Raw genomic sequence first — 22890 nt, 5'->3', positions numbered from 1 at the left:
ACCACATTTTATGACAGGAATTTTTTACTTTTTGGCTCATCAATCCATGCATGACCAAATTTATTTCAATAATCCAATTGAAAATAATAATTCAAGTGGATCTAATTGTCCTAACATATTATATTTTAGAAAACTATACCACTTTATGTTATCACCACTTTAAAACTATGATAACTTTTTCCATAAAATAGCAATTATTTTGTTGGCCCAATATTACAGATGGTACAAACTATAAACAATGAGCGTACTTTATTAAATAAGTCTAATATATGGACCACATTTTATGACGGGAAATTTTTACTTTTTGGCTCATCAATCCATGCATGACCAATAACATCTTATTCTTGTAGCCAACTTCATTCTTACAGCAAATAAGAATAGAAAAATAAATTAAAATAATATTAAAAAATAATAAATTTCAATATATAAAATTAAATTATAAAAATTTGACAAAAATTTTAAGTCAACGAAAATAATATGAGTTAGACCATAAACTAAATGCAAAAATAATAATACCAAAAAACATAATCATAATGTTCAAAGAATTCACTCAATTATCCTTAACAATTCAAATGCATGCTAATATAAATTCGCATATGATAATAATTAGCCGTAGAACACAGTGATCATAAATCTCAAATATTATCTATGACTTCAACTATAATGATATGATTAATCCAGATGAACCATATTAGTTGGTTCAAAACGTTGAGCAAATCCTAAAAATGTAATTATTCAGAAAGACATATAACACAGTAATCATAAATCTCAAATACTATCTATGATTTTAACTACAATGATATGATTCGTTCTTAGAATGAACCATATTAATTGGTTCGAAATGTTAATAAATCCTAATAATATAATTATTCCGAAAGACATTTATCTACCATATGAATCACAAAAATCTCAAATCTAAAATATGATTCTATGACACAATTTATCACCAAGATCAAACCAAGTATACACATAAATATAATATTCACAAGTACATTACCAAATCGAGCATTTAGTGGATGTGGTATTTCATCTGCCGGCCAAATTCCTGACCGTGGATTTCGGTTGAGTGTTGTTGTAAAATCCGCTCACATCATGAAACCCTGCATCAGATTGCACCGCCGATCAAATCTCCCAGCAATAGACCTCCGAGGGCTCCGCTAATTAACCCTGTCGCCAAACCTACCCCAGGTTTATTATTTTTTCTAGGCGGCTGCTGCACCGAAGGAACAACGGGTGGATAACCCTGGTAAGCTGGGTAGCCCTGGTAGGGAAGGTAACCCGGGTAGCATGGCGGAGGGTAACCCTGGTAGTAAGGGGGAGGTGGAGGAGGAGTATACCCTGCCTGGGGTGGATACGGTGGTGGAGGGCACTGGTTATTTGCCGGCTTATAGGAGGACGAGCCGGCCGTTGGGTAGCCTGTATAGGCAGTGACTGCCTCGGCCCTTGTCACCCCATATAACCCTGCTGGAAATGCGGTCACTGGCTCCTCGTTGGCTGCCCCATATGACCCTATGACTACTTGCAGTGGCTGTTGCTGCGGCTTGAAATCGACCTTTTCGGCGAATCTGACAGAGAGGTTAAGAACTCCCTTGGCTTTTCCCGACGGTTTCCGGACCTGGTAGCTCACGAACTGCTTGGTGGCGCTGGCGCCCTTGTTGCTGCCGGTGGGCTTCAGCAATTCGTTCAATGGGATTCTAACGCGGCCGATCTCTTTGTCTCCGAAGGTGGCGTCGGCGTAGATTGCAATCTGAAGAAGCAGGCGGCCTTGCTGTAGGGCGGCCTCGTTGAGGACAAATGTCATGACTTGATTCCAGGTGGGATTGGTGCCATTCTCTTTGTCCATGGGTGTCCACTGCCTGTTTTTGGGATCGTTGGAGATCCATGCGACTGCGTAGGCCTTTGTTTTGGAGAAGATGCCCGTGGTCTTCAGATCCCGGGCGGAGACGAGGGTTATTTCCATGCTGCGTGTCTCCATCGCACCACGATGAATTCAACACAGATGAAGAAACCGAATGAAACGATGGAGAAAGTAGGAGTAAACACTAGAGATGGGCCGTGTTTATCCCATATGAAATTTTTTTTTGTAGAAGGACAGATCTCAATAATAAAGAGACTCAGAATGTGACCTGCGGGCGACTATTGGTGGAAGTTCAGCGTATATTTTTATTAATAGGAAATTTTGAAGTAACCTCTGATATCTATTTTTATACGCGAACGCCGTATTTTTGTTTGTTAGTTGGCTTTATAAGCTTTCTATGGGAAGGAGTTTGTCATTCGAGAAACGGCATCTCTCATTTTGGGTTACTCCAAACCGATAGAGATTCACCGCACGCTACCTCCACCTTCAAGTCCCTCTCTGAGCGAGGACTTTCAAGGGTATTTCCGAATTACATTGTATATCTAAATTATTTTGCCCGCAAGCTTATGATATATGTTGATTCGGTCCAGCAGCCCTGGTCACATAAAACAAGGGGCGGGCGGTCCGTTCCAGGGCTTCTGCGGTGACTGCGCATTGATCTCAAACGTGTTTGGGTCATGTAATTGCTTATTAGTTATGGGATTTTGTGTGGCAGAGTTATCAGAATTAGGGCAGTGAATTGTTACATATAGTTAGTGTTTAAAATCATTATTCAGGTAGTAGATTTATATTTTTATCACTAGTATAAAAAATTATTTATTTTAATTAATAATTAAAATAAAAATATGTTGGGTATATAATAATGTATTTGTTGTTTTTATGTGTGATATGAGATGTCCCTTGAGATATGTGTTTTGGTGTTCATTATGGACTGTCGCTTATTGATATTTATCAACTATTTAATTATATGGTTGTGCTAGTTATAAAATATGAGTTAAAACATATATTCATTTAAAATACATATAACAAGATTCCTATTTATGGAGATTCACACACATTTTACCATCAAGATTCTTAACTTGTAAATAGACTTTGTTACAATGCTATAGCTCAATACCATGGCTTACTAATACCACATGCCCAAAAAACATGTGTCATTTTTATATGACATTTTTTTTAATTCATCAATTTAATTAAAATTGCAGAAAGAGCATAATTACTTATGAGATAAATATCGACTTTTGATGATGATGATGATGATGGTGATTAACGTCCAGTGAGACCAAATTAAGAATATTCTAAAATATTATAAGAAAGTTAAATCTCTACCATCCACCTAATAATTATTGATAACTAAATTAAAATTTTGGAATACCTATTCCAAAATAGATGTGTTTAAAATAAGAGAAAAGTTATTACCTTATAGAATTTTTGAAGGAGGAATGAACCATACATCCTAAAAGAAAAGCGAAGGAGGAATGAACCATACATCCTAAAATAAAAGCAAGATTTATATCTTCTGAATAACAAGTTCATATGAATAGTAATCAAATGTAAATTAAGTAAATTACAACTATCATAATAGAATGTAAATTAGGTATGACTAGTGCATTAATATAAATTAAATGGTTAGTAAATAACTATAGATATGAAAAAACTTCTTTCATGAATAAAAAATACAAATTAACTAAATTATAACTTCATTGTATATTATTACTAATACTATATAAGTTATCCATTAAAAAAATGTAACAAAATTCTTAACCATGGCGATTCAACCCCACTTTGCCGGATGGTAGTGATTTAATGTATATGGAATATTCTAAAATATTTTTAGTAATAGTCACAAATCAAAGGTTGGGATTTGTTTTAAAGGTTGGTTATTCCTATTTTTAATTACTTCATATTTGAACTCTTAACATTCAATTAACACAACACTTATGGCTTGAAGGTTGGGATTTGTTTTAAAGGTTGGTTATTCCCCTTTTTAATTACTTCATATTTGAACTCTTAACGTTCAATTAACACCTATGGCTCGAAACTTCGACCATAAAAAGTTAAATATGAGTAATCCACAAATGTTAGAACAAAATTAATCTTCTGACATAACCCTCCAATGTGAAAGTAGTTACGTTATTTTTGTCTTTTTAATTAAATTAATTAATTAATTAAAATAGCATACAGGCAAGTGTCATATGAAATGAGTTTTGGTTTTTTGGACATGTGGTATTGATAAACCATGGCATTAGCCCATGGTATTATAACAAAGTCTATTTATATGTTATGAGACAATTTAGAAACCCTATTCCAAAATAGACATGTAAATTAATATTATGCAGTGACAGGTAAAATAATTATATATTATATATTATGTTAATAACAAGTATATATAATATATAATATTTATATTATATACATTTGTTTTTTAAAGAAATGGGTAGGAATTTGTATTATTAAAAATTCTAGTTACCAGGTTAGAGCCTTTACATATTTCAATCTTCCTTGAAGGTTTGAAATTGAACATGGAGGCTCAATCCAAACACTAAAACCAATTCCCTGTGACACAAAAAATTTAGACCGCAACACTTTTTTTTTTTAAACTCTCAATATCCACATACATTCACATTCCATTATTCACTACTTTTGTTTCGACTTTGTGGGACTCCTTATTTTCCATAGCAAAATGCCTTTTCCTTTCTTCCCAACTTAAGTCCAACCCATGTTTTCTTCTATTTTGGCATATCATTCTTCAGTAAGTCAAATTTGGAATCTTCCCCATCTCCCTGATCTACCCAAGGAGATGCTTTTCCAACAAGAATACGTGTGGATTCAAGAGGGAATTCGTCATCCACGAGGGTTTACTTCTTTCTACTTTTGCTGAGTTCAGAGGATCCTCATTGACATTCAGTGTTTCTTGCTTGGCTTCTATTGCCACTCATGAAATTTCTTTGGTTGTATCTACTTCCTTCTTGTATTCTAGTTCTTTCTTATCCTAAAGCACATCCTCTTTCAATATTGTATAATAAATACCATGAGCTCCTTCCCACCATTTGGGTCTTTGGGTTCTTTTGCTCTTTGTTGTTTTGTAAATGTTTGGGATAGTTTTTAATAATGTGCCTTATTTCATAGCATGCTCTGCATTGGAAGAAATATTCTCATAGACGAGCTTTTGTACCCAAACATAGTTTGGAGCCGTCATATTATTCTCTGCATGAAAACCTTTGTTGAAGTCCATCTCCTCACATATTCAGGCATAAGTAGTCTTGAAAAAAAATGCAGTTTTAGGACAACAACGGTAAAACTTTCCCAATGCATTCCCAATAGAGAAAACCGATGGAACATTCCAAATTTGCAAGGGAATGTTCAAAAGCCTTACCCAAACTGGACTTGTAGAGACTAAGGTTGTTACCAGATCAAAAGTGGGAGTCCAGGGCTACATGAAGAGACTAAAACTACCCCAAAACCACGACCCATCTTCGCAAATGGCCTTCTTGTCCTTTATGTTATAAAAAACCACAACAAAAAAACGCTAAGCCAAACTCATCCGACAAAAGGGGGTTCCAAGTTTCATAGATTAATTTGAGCATATCAGCTAGCCATGGACAAAACCCACTAAACCTACAAACCAAACCTTGCTTCGAGAGATTTTTTTCACAACTACTAGCTTCCTCATCCACATGAGCATTGAGGGAAGGAATTTCTTGAACCAGCGGAAGACTAGAAGCAAATTTGAACATGGAACTATATGAAACCAAAGAAGAGCTTACTAGACTGACAACCATATATGCAAAAGAAGTTGTCTTTTTTGTCGAATCACTAGAATTCACCATTATAGAAGAGATCCACAAAATATTCATGCAAACGAAGCATATAATAGATGGATTAGGCAAAACCCCAACCGTCGAGAGGGTTTTCACATCTCCATCAATTGTCCCAACCATTCATTTTTTAATTATATACATTAATCTATGTAATGTTGTTGTTGGCCCTCAGTTTTGATCTATTTTTGCTTAAGGAAACTTACTTAATCCTTATATTTTCCATCCATTTTCCATCAAATCCATCTCATTTTGATGTATTTTATGCATATTCAGGTGTTTAATTTTAATTTTTCAATTTCTAGAAGTTTTTATGAAAATTGAGTTTCAAGTGCAATTTTGGACTGAATCAGAAATTCCCGTAATAGCTATGTGGATGACATATTTGCAGGACACTTGGGCTCGAGCTGGATGCATGAATGGAAAGCTTGGGAACTAGGACTAAGCTAACTCCACTTGGTTCGGTCAAAACAAACTTTATTAGGCCCGGTCAAGGCTGGTCAAACATGACTAGTCACCAGAAAATCCCTAGGAAATAGGGCAGTTTTGAGATTTTATGGGATTGACCATATTTCTTGGGATGGATTGGATGAGTTCAACTTAGATAGGTGGATATGAGTAGATATGAGTGTTAAAGATAATATAGATCAATTTGTTTCATAAAACCTCTATTTAAAGCCAAGACTTTGATGGCTTATGAAATGTAATTTTTATGTAACTTTTGTATAATTTTATGCTGAAACACTTTGGAGTTGGAAGTTAATTTGGAGAAATTGTTTCATTTCAATTTGTTGTTCATGCTTGGTTGATTTACTGAAGTTGCTGTAGCTGAGATCTCTTCAAGTGTGCAAGGCAAGGGTGGAGGGCCCCCACACCAAGCTAAGTGCACTTCTTGGTTCAATTTTCATAGTTTTCATAGATTAGTTCTTGTTTCAAATGTATTTAGATATGTGATGATTGCTGAATGAATATTGGTTTAATTCTAATCTACATATGAAGGGACACACATGAATTCAAATTAAATTCCCCTTCTATTTGATCTTGAACTAAAACTGAATTTCATTCTCCACTTCTTATTTGAAGTTATTTTTGCATTTCTGGTTCGAAGCAATGGTGATTGTGATATAGCAGGATTGTGAAGAAGGATAATCTGGACCTTCTTAGTTAGGAGCATCTTCTTTACATCTTCTGCATCATAAACCATTGTTAATTAGTGCTCTTAGATTTATCTTCATGAAAGTAGTATTGTAGGGAAGGACAACCTGGTTCTCCTAAGTTAGGATCCTCTTCCCTCATATATTACATAAATGAATTAGAAATTGTTAAAATAGGTTTATATTTGTAATATGTACTTCTTTAAATCTTCAAACTTTATCTTCTAAACTTGATTATATCTGATGTCCATATACTGTGGATTTGCCTCCAAGTTTTACAAACCCGGATTGATAATTAAATACTTGTGTTAATTTATGTTAATAAATTAGCCCAACATTTTGGCGCCATTGCCGAGGAGGCAATTATCAGCGTAGTCAAATAGAAGATAAACAAAAACACTAAAAATTTAGCTAGTATACATTTCTCTTAGTTATGTTTCTTTATGCCTAGAAATAGAGATCCTAAAATTAGGTTTCCAAAACAAAACCCACCAACAAAAACATAAAATCAAAAAAAAAAAATAACTACCAAATCCATTTGCAAGATAAGATCTAAAGAATGATATTAAAGAATAGGTTACAACACTACTCCATTCTTCAACATTCTTTCTCATCAAATCTTTATAATCAAATAAATTTTCATGTCCAAAATTTCATTAAAGTATATTTTTCAAATTTGGATATGAGTTTACTTATGATCTTGTTACAAAAATGGATGCACTGGAAATTCTCTTATACTTGAGAGAATGAATTATTTTTCTAAGATATAATAGGATAGAATAGAATAAATAAACAAGTCAAATGAATTCACAATAAGAGTTCCATAATAAATTTGTTTCAAACAATTTCTTCAAATCATTGTTCAATATTCATTTGAAAGGACTACATGGAAAAATGCAGTAAAAACAAGCCTATTTTGGGTAACCATAGGGGATCATTCTGAAATCATGTTTTTTTACATATCTCTTGAAATCTAGTTTTGGAATCCATTTTGAAGTTTTAATTTATACCACAAATAAAAATGTGATCAAATTCAAAACTAGGTCTCAAGTGAAATGTTGAGGACAGAGTTAGTATAGCCTATATTTGAAGTGTCTAATGGAAACATTTTTATCTGAAATTCATAGGGAAGATAGCCCTTGAAATCTAGTTTCCAAATCAACTTGAATCACTTCAAACAAGTATTATATGAAAAAGTTATTCTTGAATTACTAACTGCTTGTCGAAAAATCTGCAAGTTGACAATTCTAGGTCTTGACTGTTCATTGGCATATTTGACATACCAAATCATATTCTTTTCAAAACCTGTTTGTATGGGAGATATATATTCAAGTCTAGTTTAATAAAAAATTTGAATCATCCCATTTGGAGGTGAAATGAAAAAGTTATGCCACATTTAGTGACTGCATGTCTTCAAACCAGCGTAGTAAAACTCTGCCTCCTAGGTCTGTTCATCACCAATTTTGTGATATCAAGCCTAAGAATTTTTAAAACCTGTTTCTACTGGAAATACAAAAATGAATCTACTTTATTATCCAAGTGGAATCACATTGATCCGATCTTTATCGAAGAAGTTACACTTCAAATAGTGAATGTTGGTCTAGTTAAAAATTAACAAGCAACTCTATCAAACATGGCACTCCTTATAATTTTTACCATATCATTTTAAACCCTTTTGAAAATATGTTTATATAGGAGGTATCCATATGAATTCACTTCAACTTGGCTTTGGAATCACTCTAATTGGATATAAAACAAATATTTTGTAAACAAAATACCCCTAGGAGGTCTAGGATGGCCACCATTCTTCAAGGGGTAAATAAATGCATTATGTTTGTCTATCATATTTGGACTTGTTTTCTAAGCAATGCTTGTAATGATTTACATATATATTGGAAGAAGAGAGACTGTACACCTCTCTTCCTCCATCATCTAATGTTGTATTGTAGGCAAGTGCTATGTTTTTGCAGGTCATAGGAAGAATGAAGGAGTGAACTCCATGGATGAAATAATTTTTAAAGTCAAATTCATATTCCAAAATATGAATACAAATGTTCAAGTCAAAGCAAAGTGAAAATTCACTTGATGTTGAGTTCATTCAATGAAACTCAAACTCTTGAAGCTTGCTCTTAGATGTTGACCAACAACACCACCAAACCCTACAACATGATCGAGATCAAGGCAAAAAGACATGAAGCTAATCATTAGAAGAAGCAGTCAAGTTCCGTGTCACATCAATTTCCAAAGAAGCCTTTCATAAGATCATAAGAAGCCTTTCATATTGAATTCATATTATTCATGATTTGATCCATCATCCATACTGTATGTTAAGCTCCACGACCATGCATGTTGAAGTCCAGACTTACTACTAAATCATGACTTCAATATAACCTATTTTCATAAGCTTTTCATACTTCCCTACTCCATTACACCCCACCTCCATCCAGAAAAGAAAAAATAAAAAAAATAGAAAAAGGTCAAAAATAATAAAGGAGTTTGGTTGTGAAAATCCACGAAAGTGGCACAATACAAACTCGAATTCATATCGGAAAACCAACTTGTTTGGCCAATATGAATTCTCTATTTTGTTTTACCATTTCTTCAGTTTGAGTTTGTAGGAATCATCCTCCAAAATAAACAAGACTTGAGGACAAGTCTTCCCATCAGCAAGGGGGGAAGGTTCACAAAAAGAAACTTAGTTATGCAGTTGAATTAACGATGGAACTTGTATTGTTGCCAGTTGGGACCAGTTATTATGAATCAATTGCAGAGGGACCTGAATGACATCAACAATCAATGGACCAGAATCAATAAAGAACGTAGAACAGGAAGCATAAATAAGTTCTATGTTTATATCTATCTACGATATTCGAACAAGACAACTTCATCCAATATTGTTAAAGAACAATAGCATTCATCCAATACTATTAGAGAAGTACAAGAATAGTAAGTACGAAATTTTTCTCTTGCAAATTCAAATTTTTGTAGAAATTTTTAAACTTTGTTAAAATTGAGTTAATACCTGAATGTATATTTTATATTCATTACATTTTCCTCATCCTATACCCATTATCTTAGACCTAATCCTATATTTATATTCTATTTATTCCATAACCCTAACATTCCATAACCTTAAAATCATTTTACATTTACCTATGTACATCCTATATTCATTTCATAACCCTAACCTTAAGTACAAAACTTTAAGTAATTTTCCTTCAAGCAAAAAGAGATTAGAAGAATGCAAATAGTTGAACCTGCACAAACAAATAGAAACAATTTTAAACATGACCTTAAAAAATGGTCATTTTAAAATTAAGGAAACACATTGCAATACATATGGAATAAGTGCAAATCAAAATGATTAACCTTAAGAAGAAATGCTATTATTGATATATGGATGGTGTAAAGGCAAGTATATGGTAATACGATGAGGTGTATGGTTCATATAATGGAAATAAAATGGAACGTGAAGAATGATGAATATAAGCAACTATGGGTAGTGCCGAAAGTGAAAAACGAAATCATGAATCATGCAATCTACGTAGCAACAAAGTAATACATATGACAGTCAATGGTTCTGTGCACGATATCCGGTCAAATTACAGCAGCATCAACATCACGGTCAAATTTTCAAAGGAGAAGTTTGTAGTTTTGCAACTCAGAGAATTATGCAGTTTGGAACCCTGAGAGCTGTAGAAAAAATCTGGAGCCGTAGTGAAACATTCCCGGCTGCGAAAATTGCTCTAACTTGAAGCAAAATGATAGCTTAACACAGAGCTGCTGTGAGGCCGCAGAAAATAACACAGAGCTACAACTACGCAGAACCATAACACACTCTCTCAGCTATTGAAGTCGTAAAAAAGGCCTGTACACCGTGGATCCAGAGAACGTGGCCACAGGAAGGACGCAACCATGGCAGCTACAGGTACGCAGGACAGAAGATGACTTGGAAAGGTAAAAAAAAAAGTCAAACTAACTCTGTAATGTTATTTTCCATAATTGAGCCTTTCACCGTGTGAAAAGAAGCTGGAGCCATAAAAAAAAAGCAGAATATATAAGCAAGCTGTGAGAAGAATAATGCATTGGTTCAAAGAGATAGGAGAGCGTAATTCTCTCAACGTTAGCAGCGCTCCACCAGACTCCAGAAATCCCGTGAAAGAAGGTAAGAGATCGCCTCCAACTGTTAGCGGATTTCAAGGAAAAATACTCGTGTTAAGCATTGCATTGTGAGCTAAAACTTCAGTTAAACAACCTGAGCGATTGCCACATATTTGCCATTAATTTAATGAACGAATCCTTGCAAATATCGAAGGCAATTTTATTTAATTAAATTGGCGCTGGAGATAAAGCTGAGTGGAAAAATCGTAATTGCCAGGGAATAATGTGGTCATGGATTTAAAAATATCTGGAGCATATCTCATTAATTACACCGGCAAATTCTGAAATTGAGCTGTAAGTTACAAATTCCCTAAATCACGGTGTTTGAGCTTAATTGGGAATGCAGATAAATTAGTTTTTAAACAACTGTCAGTTTAGATATCAGATCGAAGTGGAGGTGGGTTGTTGGCAATTCAAACTCGAAGTCTGGGACTTCAAGTTAATGCTAGAAGATTGAAAATCTCATTCCAGAAGCAGAAGTGTAAAACATGAAGCTTTCTTTTCATTTTTAAATAGTGACAACCTAGAATTCAATATATCAGCTAGAAAATCGATTTTCCAGAATTCGATTTCTGAAAAGGTATTAACCAGTGGCTCAAAGAAAACGTTGCATTAGTTTTGGAGGCCGAGGGCATAAATCATGGCCTTGATGGTTCTTGAAGAAATATCGGCCTTGTCTGGTAAAATTTAGTAAAGTTTAAAAAAATGGTTGTCAGCATAGATAAACTCTGAGGTTTATTGTTACTTCAGTTTTTGGAATTGTGTTTGGATTTTTCTTTTTATTGGTGCTTCCTCGCCAAGTATTGGCATTTCAAAGATCAGCATTTCATCTTTGCTTTCCACAATTAAATGCAGAATTATCAGAAAGAAAATCCACCCAGCATCTCTCACAATGGAGGAATAAGGTTTGAAAAAATGGAACTTTTCAGAGCATGTTTTGATAGAGAAATTTTGTTGATGAAGAAAAGTTTGTTTGTCTATATCTTCAAAATAGTTCAGATATTTATCATTGCTGGCATTTCCGTGAGTGTTTTCTTCCTTACCAATATGCATCACAGAATTTTGGAAGCAAGCCTCAGAATTACAAGAGCAAGGGTGTGCATAGGGTTAATTTTGAACAGAATGTAGACTTTGAACTTTCAGAATGGGGTGAGTTGAAAAGTAGAAAAATGGAAGCAAAAGATTCTACAATATTCATTTCCAGAAATCAAATTCGATTTTTAAGGGACAAAGAGGAGTGTTTCATTCAAACTCAAATTCGAAATTGTTAAAAAGCCACTATTTTTCATTGCTTTTTCTAAGCAAAATAAAATGAAATTTGAAAAACGAAAACATGGGTTTTCTTTAGAATAAGCCTAATTAGGCTCCATGTGAGAAGTTTTCTCAAATTCATTTCTATTTGGGATATATTTATGGTTCTTTTTACCCCTATTTTGTAGATTGCGTGGGTAAAACAATGGCTAAATTGGAAGTGAATGCCTAGTCATAAAAAAATTGGCTTCTTTTAGTGAGATGTAGGGGAAACTGGATATTGGTTCCTTTAATTAAAGTTGTTGATATTGCTAATTTGAGAGGGACATGAATCCTATGTCAGAATGTATTGCAAAATTCAAGTTTTATTTGTTGTCTTCTCTGAAGCTACTCATCCAGAATGATATATTGGCATTTTATCATCAGAGGAGGAATAATGTAAAGTTTTTGAATTTGTATGTTGATGGTGAAACCTCATCACACATTGGAGACATTCTTGTTCCCATCACTCCAGAATACATAGGCCCAGCCATAATTTGTAAAGAATGTCATCTACAAGAAAAGAGAAGAAGTACATGAAGGCATAGAATCCTTTTATAGGTAGCTCAAGAGAAAGCTTCATCTTCAAGGGATAGAGCCACAGGTACATCAACAGATCAGTCAGCTTAGAGAAGTCAAAAGTCAAAAGGAAGAAGCAAGCATGAGGACATGATTGAAGATCAGCAGGGGGGAGATGTTGGCTCTCAGTTTTGGTCTATTTTTGCTTAAGGAAACTTACTTAATCCTTATATTTTCCATCCATTTTCCATCACATCCATCTCATTTTGATGTATTTTATTCATATTCAGGTGTTTAATTTTAATTTTTCAATTTCTAGAAGTTTTTATGAAAATTGAGTTTCAAGTGCAATTTTGGATTGAATCAAAAATTCCCATAATAGCTATGTGGATGACATATTTGCAGGACACTTGGGCTCGAGATGGATGCATGAATGGAAAGCTTGGGAACTAGGACTGAGCTAACTCCACTTGGTTTGGTCAAAAAAAGCTTTATTAGGCCCGGTCAAGGCTGGTCAAACATGACTAGTCACTAGAAAATCCCTAGGAAATAGGGCAGTTTTGAGATTTTATGAGATTCACCATATTTCTTGGGATGGATTGGATGAGTTCAACTTAGATAGGTGGATATGAGTAGATATGAGTGTTAGAGATAATATAGATCAGTTTGTTTCATAAAACCTCTATTTAAAGCCAAGACTTTGATGGCTTATGAAATGCAATTTTTATGTAACTTTTGTATAATTTTATGCTGAAACACTTTGGAGTTGGAAGTTAATTTGGAGAAATTGTTTCATTTCAATTTGTTGTTCATGCTTGGTTGATTTACTGAAGTTTCTGTAGCTGAGATTTCTTCAAGTGTGCAAGGCAAGGGTGGAGGGCCCCCACACCAAGCTAAGTGCACTTCTTGGTTCAATTTTCATAGTTTTCATAGATTAGTTCTTGTTTCAAATGTATTTAGATGTGTGATGATTGTTGAATGAATATTGGTTTAATTCTAATCTACATATGAAGGGACACACAGGAATTTAAATTAAATTCCCCTTCTATTTGATCTTGAACTAAAACTGAATTTCATTCTCCACTTCTTATTTGAAGTTATTTTTGCATTTCTGGTTTGAAGCAATGGTGATTGTGATATAGTAGGATTGTGAAGAAGGACAATCTGGACCTCCTTAGTTAGGAGCCTCTTCTTTTACATCTTCTGCATCATAAACCATTGTTAATTAGTGCTCTTAGATTTATCTTCATGAAAGTAGTATTGTAGGGAAGGACAACCTGGTTCTCCTAAGTTAGGAGCCTCTTCCCTCATATATTACATAAATGAATTCGAAATTGTTAAAATAGGTTTATATTTGTAATATGTACTTATTTAAATCTTCAAATTTGATCTTCTAAACTTGATTATATCTGATGTCCATATACTGTGGATTTGCCTCCAAGTTTTACAAACCCGGATTGATAATTAAATACTTGTGTTAATTTATGTTAATAAATTAGCCCAACAGTTGTTAATTTTGTTTACAAGATTACGAATTTTAAGGAGAAAAACAATTCAAAACAATTTATCTTTTTCCATTAGTCTTAGCTCGACGAATTCTGGACTTGGTAGCTCACTAACTGCGCGATTTGAACTTTTATTTTATTTTTCTCCTAAAAAAAGAGCCTAAATTAGATATCTCTTTTTGAGTTACTCTAAGTTCGATACAGATTTACCACACGCCACCTCTACCCATCTCACTTCACGCAAGCTTATAATTTATGATAGATATTGGTTCGGTCCAACATCCAATAGGAAACCTTCAAAGTGACTATGGTCTAGGGACTGCATGTTCTATGGATATTGCGATTTTGATTTCAAAGGCACATATTCTAATTGAAGAATGGGGATATGTTCTCATGAACTAGGTGAGACTGGCATGGAAGTTGTTGGCAACTAGATCCAGCAAGGCATTAGCATGTAAACTTTAACACCACACCAAACTTAATTATGATCATATCGGATGGATGGAATTATAAGGTGATTGTGGAATTTCATAAGTTTTTGGTTTCAACTGATATGATATGGCTTGACTTGAAAAAAATTTATGATATTGTTTTTATTAAGTGCATAGTCATGTTTATTTTTGAATAGGGTTTTGACAATTTTAATTCAATTATAAATAATTATTAGATGAATGGTATGGATTTAATGTCCATTGAATGAATATTCTTAATATTATACACAAATCAAAGGTTGTGGGAGGTAACGTGTACTAGGCTTTTAAAGGGTTTGAATCCTCATGCGACAATCAATCATTCTCTTGAACTCCTCGACTCTTTTTCATGTCTTTTTCTCTCTCTAGGGTATAGCTTAGGGATATAGGAGGTGACTTCCACTATGGCTAGTTGCCCAAGGTTTGGGGTCTTTTATGAAACATATCGAAGAAAGTATCTATTTGTACAAGGTTTATTATCGCTTCTCTTTTGAGACTTTCCTCCTTCCTGACTTTTGCCATTGGTGGACCTATTGTGGCATACCAATTTCCATATATTTATTTTCTAGCTATTGTGTCCCTTTCTATCACAGTCGAGACATGTGTCCATTCCTCGATCGATGATTACTTGGGCTTCCTCTGTCAACATTTAATGGATATTAGAGATATGGATTTAGTGGATTACAAACCTGAAAGCCCGTTTTCAACAAGTATTTTCTCAACCACTGAGGAGTTAAAGAAAAATGCTTGCAAACTATCAGATTGCTCCGTGCCCGCATCTTGTGTGATTTACACCTTGAATGCACCCTTGAATATTGAGTTTAATGATGTTTCAAATGGTTCACATCCCTCCTCTGTAAAATTTGGGAAGAAATGTGACAATACTATTCTCGTCTCTTCTTCTAAGGTAAAACATGTCTGAAATAGGAGAATGAAATCTCGTAGAGCTATTTTAACATTGGCGAGGATATAGGAATTAAGCAAGTACCCACTCTATTAGAAAGAGGTGTCATTGGAATATTCATAGGGAAATAGCCAAACCCATAATCAATGTCGAGATGGGCAAGAAAAAAATGGTAGTAGCCTTTGGGGTATTTTTTGGAATTACAAGTCCTTGTTCAAGAATAGTTTTGTGTAATTTTGCAGTCCAAAATCGATGTGATGTAAATATTTATGAAGGATTGGTGTTGGGGAAATTAGATCCTGAATCTGCAAAGATGGACCACTAACTTCGATCCTACCTGTTAGCTGATGGTGCAAAAAAGATCTTGGCAATTTCGCCAGGCTTACCCTTGTGATTTTGGACCTAGGACATATAGGAAGCGATTGGAAATAAATTGGGAATTTTCATCTGTTTAGAAGATGGATGTATATCCAAATTAGATCGATGTTGTGTCTGGTTACAAGTGGAGGTAGACACCAGGCATGGTCTAGTGGAGGAGGTCGTGATTGATATCATGGGGAAGAAATGGAATCAACTTGTATATTATTGGTGGGTTCCATTTAGATGTTATGCATGCTACCAAGTGGGACACCTTACAAACCAATGTGAGTGGAACCTACAAAGGACACAACTAGCAAAGGACACAACCAACAAAGAAAATTTTGGTGCGAAAGAATTCCATCTAGGATCTAGTGGATACGAATTAGGTGGCCTCAACAAAATCAACAAAGATGACTATGGAATTTCTAGGTATGCTTATGGCTTACCCAATTGCTTTGGATGTTCCCACTTTTGTTCCTGCATCAGTTATTCTTCGGTCTGTTCCTATTCCTCCCTCAGTTCCTCCCTCTTAATTAGTCCTCGTTGACCCAAGGGTCGATGATTCTCTGTCTCAGCTTCCTAGATGTCCTTGTAACCCAGTCGCCTCTCCCATTGTTTCTTACTATGATTCTATGTTGGGCTCAACGAGCTCTTTAAAATATTTCTAAAACAAGGCCTATTCGAAACCCCCTCACGTGATGAAATAAGTTGGTAAGCAGAGGAATGACTTAAGATCACATTTGAATTTAGCAAAGTAAGCTTCCTCTGCAGGAGGTCTGGCTAGTGGTCCCCCCTGGTTGTTCATGTGGGAAAACAATTCCTCTTATGCAAAGCCCAAACCAAAGTCAAAGAGGATGTTAAATCTGGTAGACAAAAAACTATCCTTGAGACCCTTGGAGCAGAGAAAGTCCCTGTCGGAACCTCTAAATTATTATTTTCTCTATGAACATTAGGGAATTTTGGGGCTCCCTTAAAAAACACACCCTCAAGAATATCGTAAAGAAAGAAAACATGAACACCATTCTTCTTCAGCAAATTATGTCATCTAGTGAAAAAGCATGTTCAATTCTTAGTTCTTGGTTTAAGGGATGGTCTTTCTATTCATTGGTTGTTGTTGGTTGATTGGTGGTATAACTTTGTTTTGGAACCCTTCACTTATTTCCACTTCCTCCTTGGTTGCAAATAAATCTATCTTTATGATGAGCACCAGTAAGCAAGAATGTTGCAACTCTTGGGGCTAGCAACCTTGCTTCATCAACCCGGGGTTCGTACAAAATTGGAGGTGAAAATTTTGTATACACAATAGATGCAATGGTATACTCTTGTCACTTTTCAACTGGGCGATGGACCATTAGGGTTTTTCAAACCAGTCTTCTATTTACTAGAAGGAGTCTGGCTACCAACTGAAAAAGGGAAAATTATCATTAATGCAAAAAGGGAATGTTGCCTTCTCTAGGAAATGAAAGTGTTGAATTGGAAGGTGCTATAAAGTGACATGAAATCATCTACAAATTTTTCTTGCAAAAGAAACCTAGCTTAGCCTTTTTTATAACATCTAGTGACCTGAAATAACTGAGCATGGAATTTGATCTAAGAACTACTATGATTGTTGCATGCATGTGCTAACTTAGAAATTGAAGAAAAAGACTTTTTTGATGTTTAGTTTTATGAATGCAAATGCTAATTTCCAAATTGTTCTTTGGTTGGGGAGACAAGTATGTAGGAAAAGGTTTGGAATAATTTCAAGGGTATGGAAGCTAAGTGGAGGCCTAACCTAAGCTCAAATGACCATTTCTTCTCAATTCAGGCTTAAAATAGGCTACTATAGGGTTTCCTGTAGTACTACAGGATGCCCTGTTTTACTATAGGAAATAGGACGAAATCTTATAAGGAGGTAGGCAAGGTGGAAATAAGTGTGGGAAAGGTGTCTGATGGGGAAATAAGGCATAGAGGAGGTGCACACTTCCCAAGGCTTAGTCAAATGCTTCAAGATGGTTGGATTTGCTCAATGGAAGTGACCACTTTGCTTACAAAACAAGAATTCGGATTAGGGTTTGGTGGACCTTGGCAACATAGGTGGAGAAGACTTGGATGAGGCAAATGAGATGAGGTCTCCCTGTAGATTAGAAGCTCCTTTAACAACATACACTCTTTTCTTCATTTATGCACAAATTCATTTATACATGGAAAAAGATGAGTTGAATGGAGGAAAACAGAGTTATTAATAGTTAATGGGTAAGTTTATGAATGGAAGTGCTTTTAAACCATAACAAACTCAAGAGATAAAAATGACAATTGTAGATGCTTCTAAGAAATTTAGAGACAATGATTTATTCAATAAGAAACCCTACGTTATGCAGCAATCAAACAAGAAATCTGGTTTTTTGGGATGTGTGAATGTAACCCCCAATTCATGATCCCATAAGGGTGATGAGGTGAAAGCCACTATGAAAATATTTTCTGAAGTGTTTACTATCACTATGATACCACTGATCTATCTATCCACAAATGGAAGCAAACTAATTAATCATCTGAATACTTGCAGATTAACAAAACCAAAATCACTTCAACAACTAACTATGAATGTAATCTGAGCATAAATGTACAGAAAGAGGAACATGTGCTGCTAGTGTTGGGCCCTAACCTAAGAGCTTCAGCCCTTTGAGTCAACTTAGTGCTAGATCAAGGGAATGCTTCTCATTTTCATTAAAATATCAAAAATGCATAAGAGTTATTGTTCATAATATGTTAGCTCAAAAATGCCTCTTAGCTACAACAAAAAATGTCTAATCCTAATGAGGCTCTAGGCCTTCTTATTTATACAACTGAAGCTACTAACAACTTCCTTAAATTTAGGGAGGCTTGGCTCCCAACTTGAGATCAACTAGTCTTCAATTATCACTGGCTTGACTGCCAATGACCTCAATGGCTTGGCTGATTGTAACTCCGAGTTGATGAGATGTGGTGAAGGAATATTCAAGTGAGTGAGGAGTTAAGGAGGGAGATCCAATCTCCTAAAATCCCTCTTTCTTGTCTACTTCGAGTTCTTGCACTTTAATTAGCCAAAATTGCTCCAAATTCTACAATTAATGCACATTAGACCATAAGACATAACATCTCATCTTTACCCTTCTCACAAAGCAAAATATAACAAAACATGTAAATAAATGTGAGAAAAGTTGATTTTAATCAGCTGGAGAGTGGGATTAAGGTCCATATAATTTACCCATTGATGAGACTCATCATCACCCCCCTACTGAAAGTGTTTTCCATCCTCTTAACAACTCAATCTATGTCCATGTCTTTCATTGCTCTGGTGGCTTCTCTGACATTCCAGGCTTTTGTTGTTGTATCCTCCTCTTATGGATAAAATCCTGCATGCTTCTCTATTTCCTCCCATTTCTTTCTTTCTTCTTCTTCCTTTCTTCCTTCTAACATACAAAAGAGCAATGGTGGAATGATTTTCAAGCCAATCCAGTTGATTTTGAGTCTCTGCAGTGCCTTCTTATATAGTGGGGTCCTATCTAGTGCATCCCTCATTCTTTCTGGGGAATGATATTCCCTGATCTTTAGGCTATATGGTAAGGTTCACCATCTCCTTTGCCATGCTTTCTAGCTTTCATCCCCTAGAAATCTCAAAGTGTCCTCAAAATGAGTGACTGCTTGCTCTTGTGTAGCTAGGTATCTTAGTGCAAGTTGGGGATCATTGGCAATAAGGTTGTGGGTGCTAATGACAGCCATGGAATTTATCTATTCTGCTCTGATGTAAAGGGGCTCTGTTTCTTCTCTTTATAATACTCTTTCTACTTCCTTAGCCCTAATCTCCTCATGAATCATCCATGATGCCAAGGCAATTAGTTGTAAGTCCCCCAGCTTTGGATTGGGGTACCACACATTCAAGTCTATTAAGGCCAAGTTATGTAAGTAGAATTCAGATATCTTGGCCATCTCCTCTTGTGTGCTTTGGTCATAGAGCTCAATGAACTTCCTATAGTATTGGAAATGCATATTCCCTCGTTGTGCTAGGGTCTTTATTTTAAACTGCAACCATTATTCTTTGAGGTACAAGGCATATGATTATGCTAGCATCCTGCACTAGAGTGCCTCCATAGAGAGACTTGCCATAGTGGCTAATTGGATCTCTTTTTGTTGTACTTGCATCTTCAACCATGTGTTCTCAGCCTCTAGTTGATATTCCATCACTCATTCCATGTCTCTTGTCTCACTAAATTCTTTGCCCATCTCTAGCAGCTTCTCTTCCATATGGCCCACATCCTCTACACTCTTTAATTTAACAATTTTCATCCAGGGATGTGTCCTTTCTCTTTCCTTTTCAAGTTCAAAGAATAGAGGGATGACAAATTTTTGTGGTATTAATATGCCTCCATCAATGAATCTATAATAGGAGCTAAGATTGGGCTGTGGGATAGGTTCCTGCAGCTCTTGGGATTATCCCTTTATTGTCTTTGGAGTATGTGTTTCCCCCTATACTTGTGTTTCTACTTCCTTTCCTTTCCTTTGTCCTTTCTTTCCTTCTTGCTCCTTTTTCTGTGTTTCCTGTAGTGCTGATAGAGTTTCCTATAGCGTTGTCTGTGTTTCCTGTAGGAGGCTTTTCCCTTTTTGAAAGGGGGTCAAAGGTTCTTTAATTTTCTTTGCTGAGGTTGACATGGTGAAAAGAATCCTAACATAAGTGATTGGTGACCTTGGGGAAGCCTTTTTTGATGTTCCCTCTTCACCTTTCATTCATGGGGAGACTAACGTTTCTTGCCCTCTTGGTAAGTATTCAATGATGATAGGAGTCTTGGTAGGTGTTTGTGGTCTTCCTTATTTTATCTTGGTTCTCCTCCTTGTTTTGAAGTATAGGGGAGTCTGCCTCTGCCTATTTCCTGTTGACTTTATGGGTGTACTTAAGGAATTCAAGGCAACAATTTCCTCCTTCTCTATGGTTTCAGGAAACACTCTTGGGGATTCCTCCCCTTCCTTGCTATGTCTTTCAGGGCCTGGCTCATCCTTTTGTGCTTCTTCCCTACTTTCCTTCTCTTCCTCTATTTCATTTATCTTTGCCTCCTCTTCTTCTTCTCCATGTTCCTCTCCTCCTTCTTTAGGTTATTCTTCCTCTTCTTCAGGCTCTTCTTCTTCTTCTTCTGATTCTTCTTATTCCTCCTCACCTGGTTCTTCTTCCTCTTCCTCACCACTAAAGGTTGGGTCTCTTTCATACTCAATTGCTTGAATTACATATTCTCTATCCATGTTTGCAAATGTGGACCACATAATAGGGATTCTTAATTGGCTTCGGGAATATTCCAGTATGAGCTTGATCAATCCATGATGTGCCAACTGCTGATGCTTTCCTTCCTATACCTTGATTATCATGTATATCATTGATTGCAACAAAAAGTATGGCACACTAAGTCTTCTATTAGGAGGTGACTCTTCTCCAAATCTTAGCTCATGGAAGAGTCTAAACTGGTAACCATATACTATACTAAGCCTTCCCTCACAAGAAATATACTTGAGAATGTGATATCTTACGTCAACCCAAAGATATGGAATGCACTCCCTTCTAATCCAATTTTTGTCCTCAATTGGTTCCTCATCTTCTAAGAGAAAGTTCTTCTTGACATAAGTGTTGCTAGCTTTGTCCTCTTTTCTCCATTGTAAACCTAGAGGAAGTGCAGTGATTTTGCTAATGCTTTCACGGGTAATTGTTACTAACAATCCTCTCACTACAATAGTGGCAATGACTTTAGCTTGAGGTGTGAGTGACATTGCAAATTCTTGAGCTACATCATCATCATATCCTTTAAGTATGATCTGAAAATGGGGCACTTAGGCTTCTTGTTTAATTTTCAAGAACCTCTCCCACTTCCAAAGCTTTAAATATTCCCAAGTCCTTATGATTAACCAATGTGGAATTAAATATGTGCTTGAAATAAGGTGTATGCTTATGTTTATTGTTGACTATTTATGTGTTTTTAAGTCTATTTGCTTGAACTGATATAACATCAACTAAAGCAACAGATATAATGCAACAATAAAACAACACACATAAGACAAAAATTTAATTAGGATTTCACCCAAAACTCTTGGGCTACGTCTCCATGAGCTCTAGTCAACTCAACTAGGCTCTCTGGGATTATGGAAAAGTCCTTTTACAAGCTTTTGGCTCAAATCCACTGTTTTACACAGGAACAATGGGCTCAGAACACCATCTCTCCATGGCTCTGAAGCTCTCGGATTTCTGGCTCTTGGCTCTCGCTCTGGCTCTCTGCAAATGACAGCTCTCGGGCTTTTCACTTGACTTCCAAGTGACTCCACTCGGCTGCTCTGCACATTAGCTCTACGTTCTCTTTGCCTTCCCTTTCTGTGCTGCTCTCTTTCGCCTTAGCTTCCTGCTTTGGCTTAGCCTCTTGTTTTTTTTCTTAGTTGCGCCTTCGCTCTCTGCTTATTTCTTCCTTTCTCTATCATTCTGTGGCTTTAAAACAATCAGCGTTGTCTATTCGTTTTCCTCTTCAGGGCTCTCTAGCTCCTGGTCTCTGTCCACTCAAATCCCCCTCTGAGCTTTAGCAATCATTGCTAAATGCCTTCAGGGATGGTGGCCACCTGTTCTGTAATGAAAGGAACCATCGGAACTTTTGAAATCCTCAGAATAGTCATTCTCTACTTACACAGATAAATACACTAAAACACGGGAAAATCCACCAATCTGCCCCATATCGGACTTCAAATGTTATAGTATCCACCCTAATATCGCATCAGGTCCACCTTTGGCCGCTATCACGCTCTCCATCGTTGATCTACGAGATCTTTGATCCAATGGTCATCATGCATTTTCGGGCGGCTTAGGAGTA

At 35.8% G+C, this 22890-nt stretch overlaps 1 protein-coding gene across 1 annotated transcript; it reads right to left on the bottom strand.

The window, feature by feature from the left end:
* Positions 1–708: 708 nt before the first annotated feature.
* On the bottom strand, positions 709–2488 carry LOC149199930 (protein SRC2-like). The gene has a single exon (XM_089399485.1). The coding sequence runs from the start codon at positions 1973–1975 to the stop codon at positions 1106–1108; it is 870 nt and encodes a 289-aa protein (XP_089255611.1). The 5' UTR covers positions 1976–2488; the 3' UTR covers positions 709–1105.
* Between the last annotated feature and the right edge of the window lie 20402 nt (positions 2489–22890).

This window comes from Pinus tabuliformis, chromosome 2_1, assembly GCF_031772625.1.
Source record: "Pinus tabuliformis cultivar Carrire ecotype Pingquan chromosome 2_1, CPIR1, whole genome shotgun sequence".
In the NCBI taxonomy this organism is placed as follows: domain Eukaryota; kingdom Viridiplantae; phylum Streptophyta; class Pinopsida; order Pinales; family Pinaceae; genus Pinus; species Pinus tabuliformis.
The sequence above is the reverse complement of the archived record's forward strand: the minus strand, read 5'-3'. Positions and strand labels throughout refer to the sequence as shown.

What these genes read in the sequence shown, in the direction of transcription:
- LOC149199930 (XM_089399485.1), bottom strand. Translation starts at nt 1,975, where the DNA reads ATGGAGACACGCAGCATGGAAATAACCCTCGTCTCCGCCCGGGATCTG.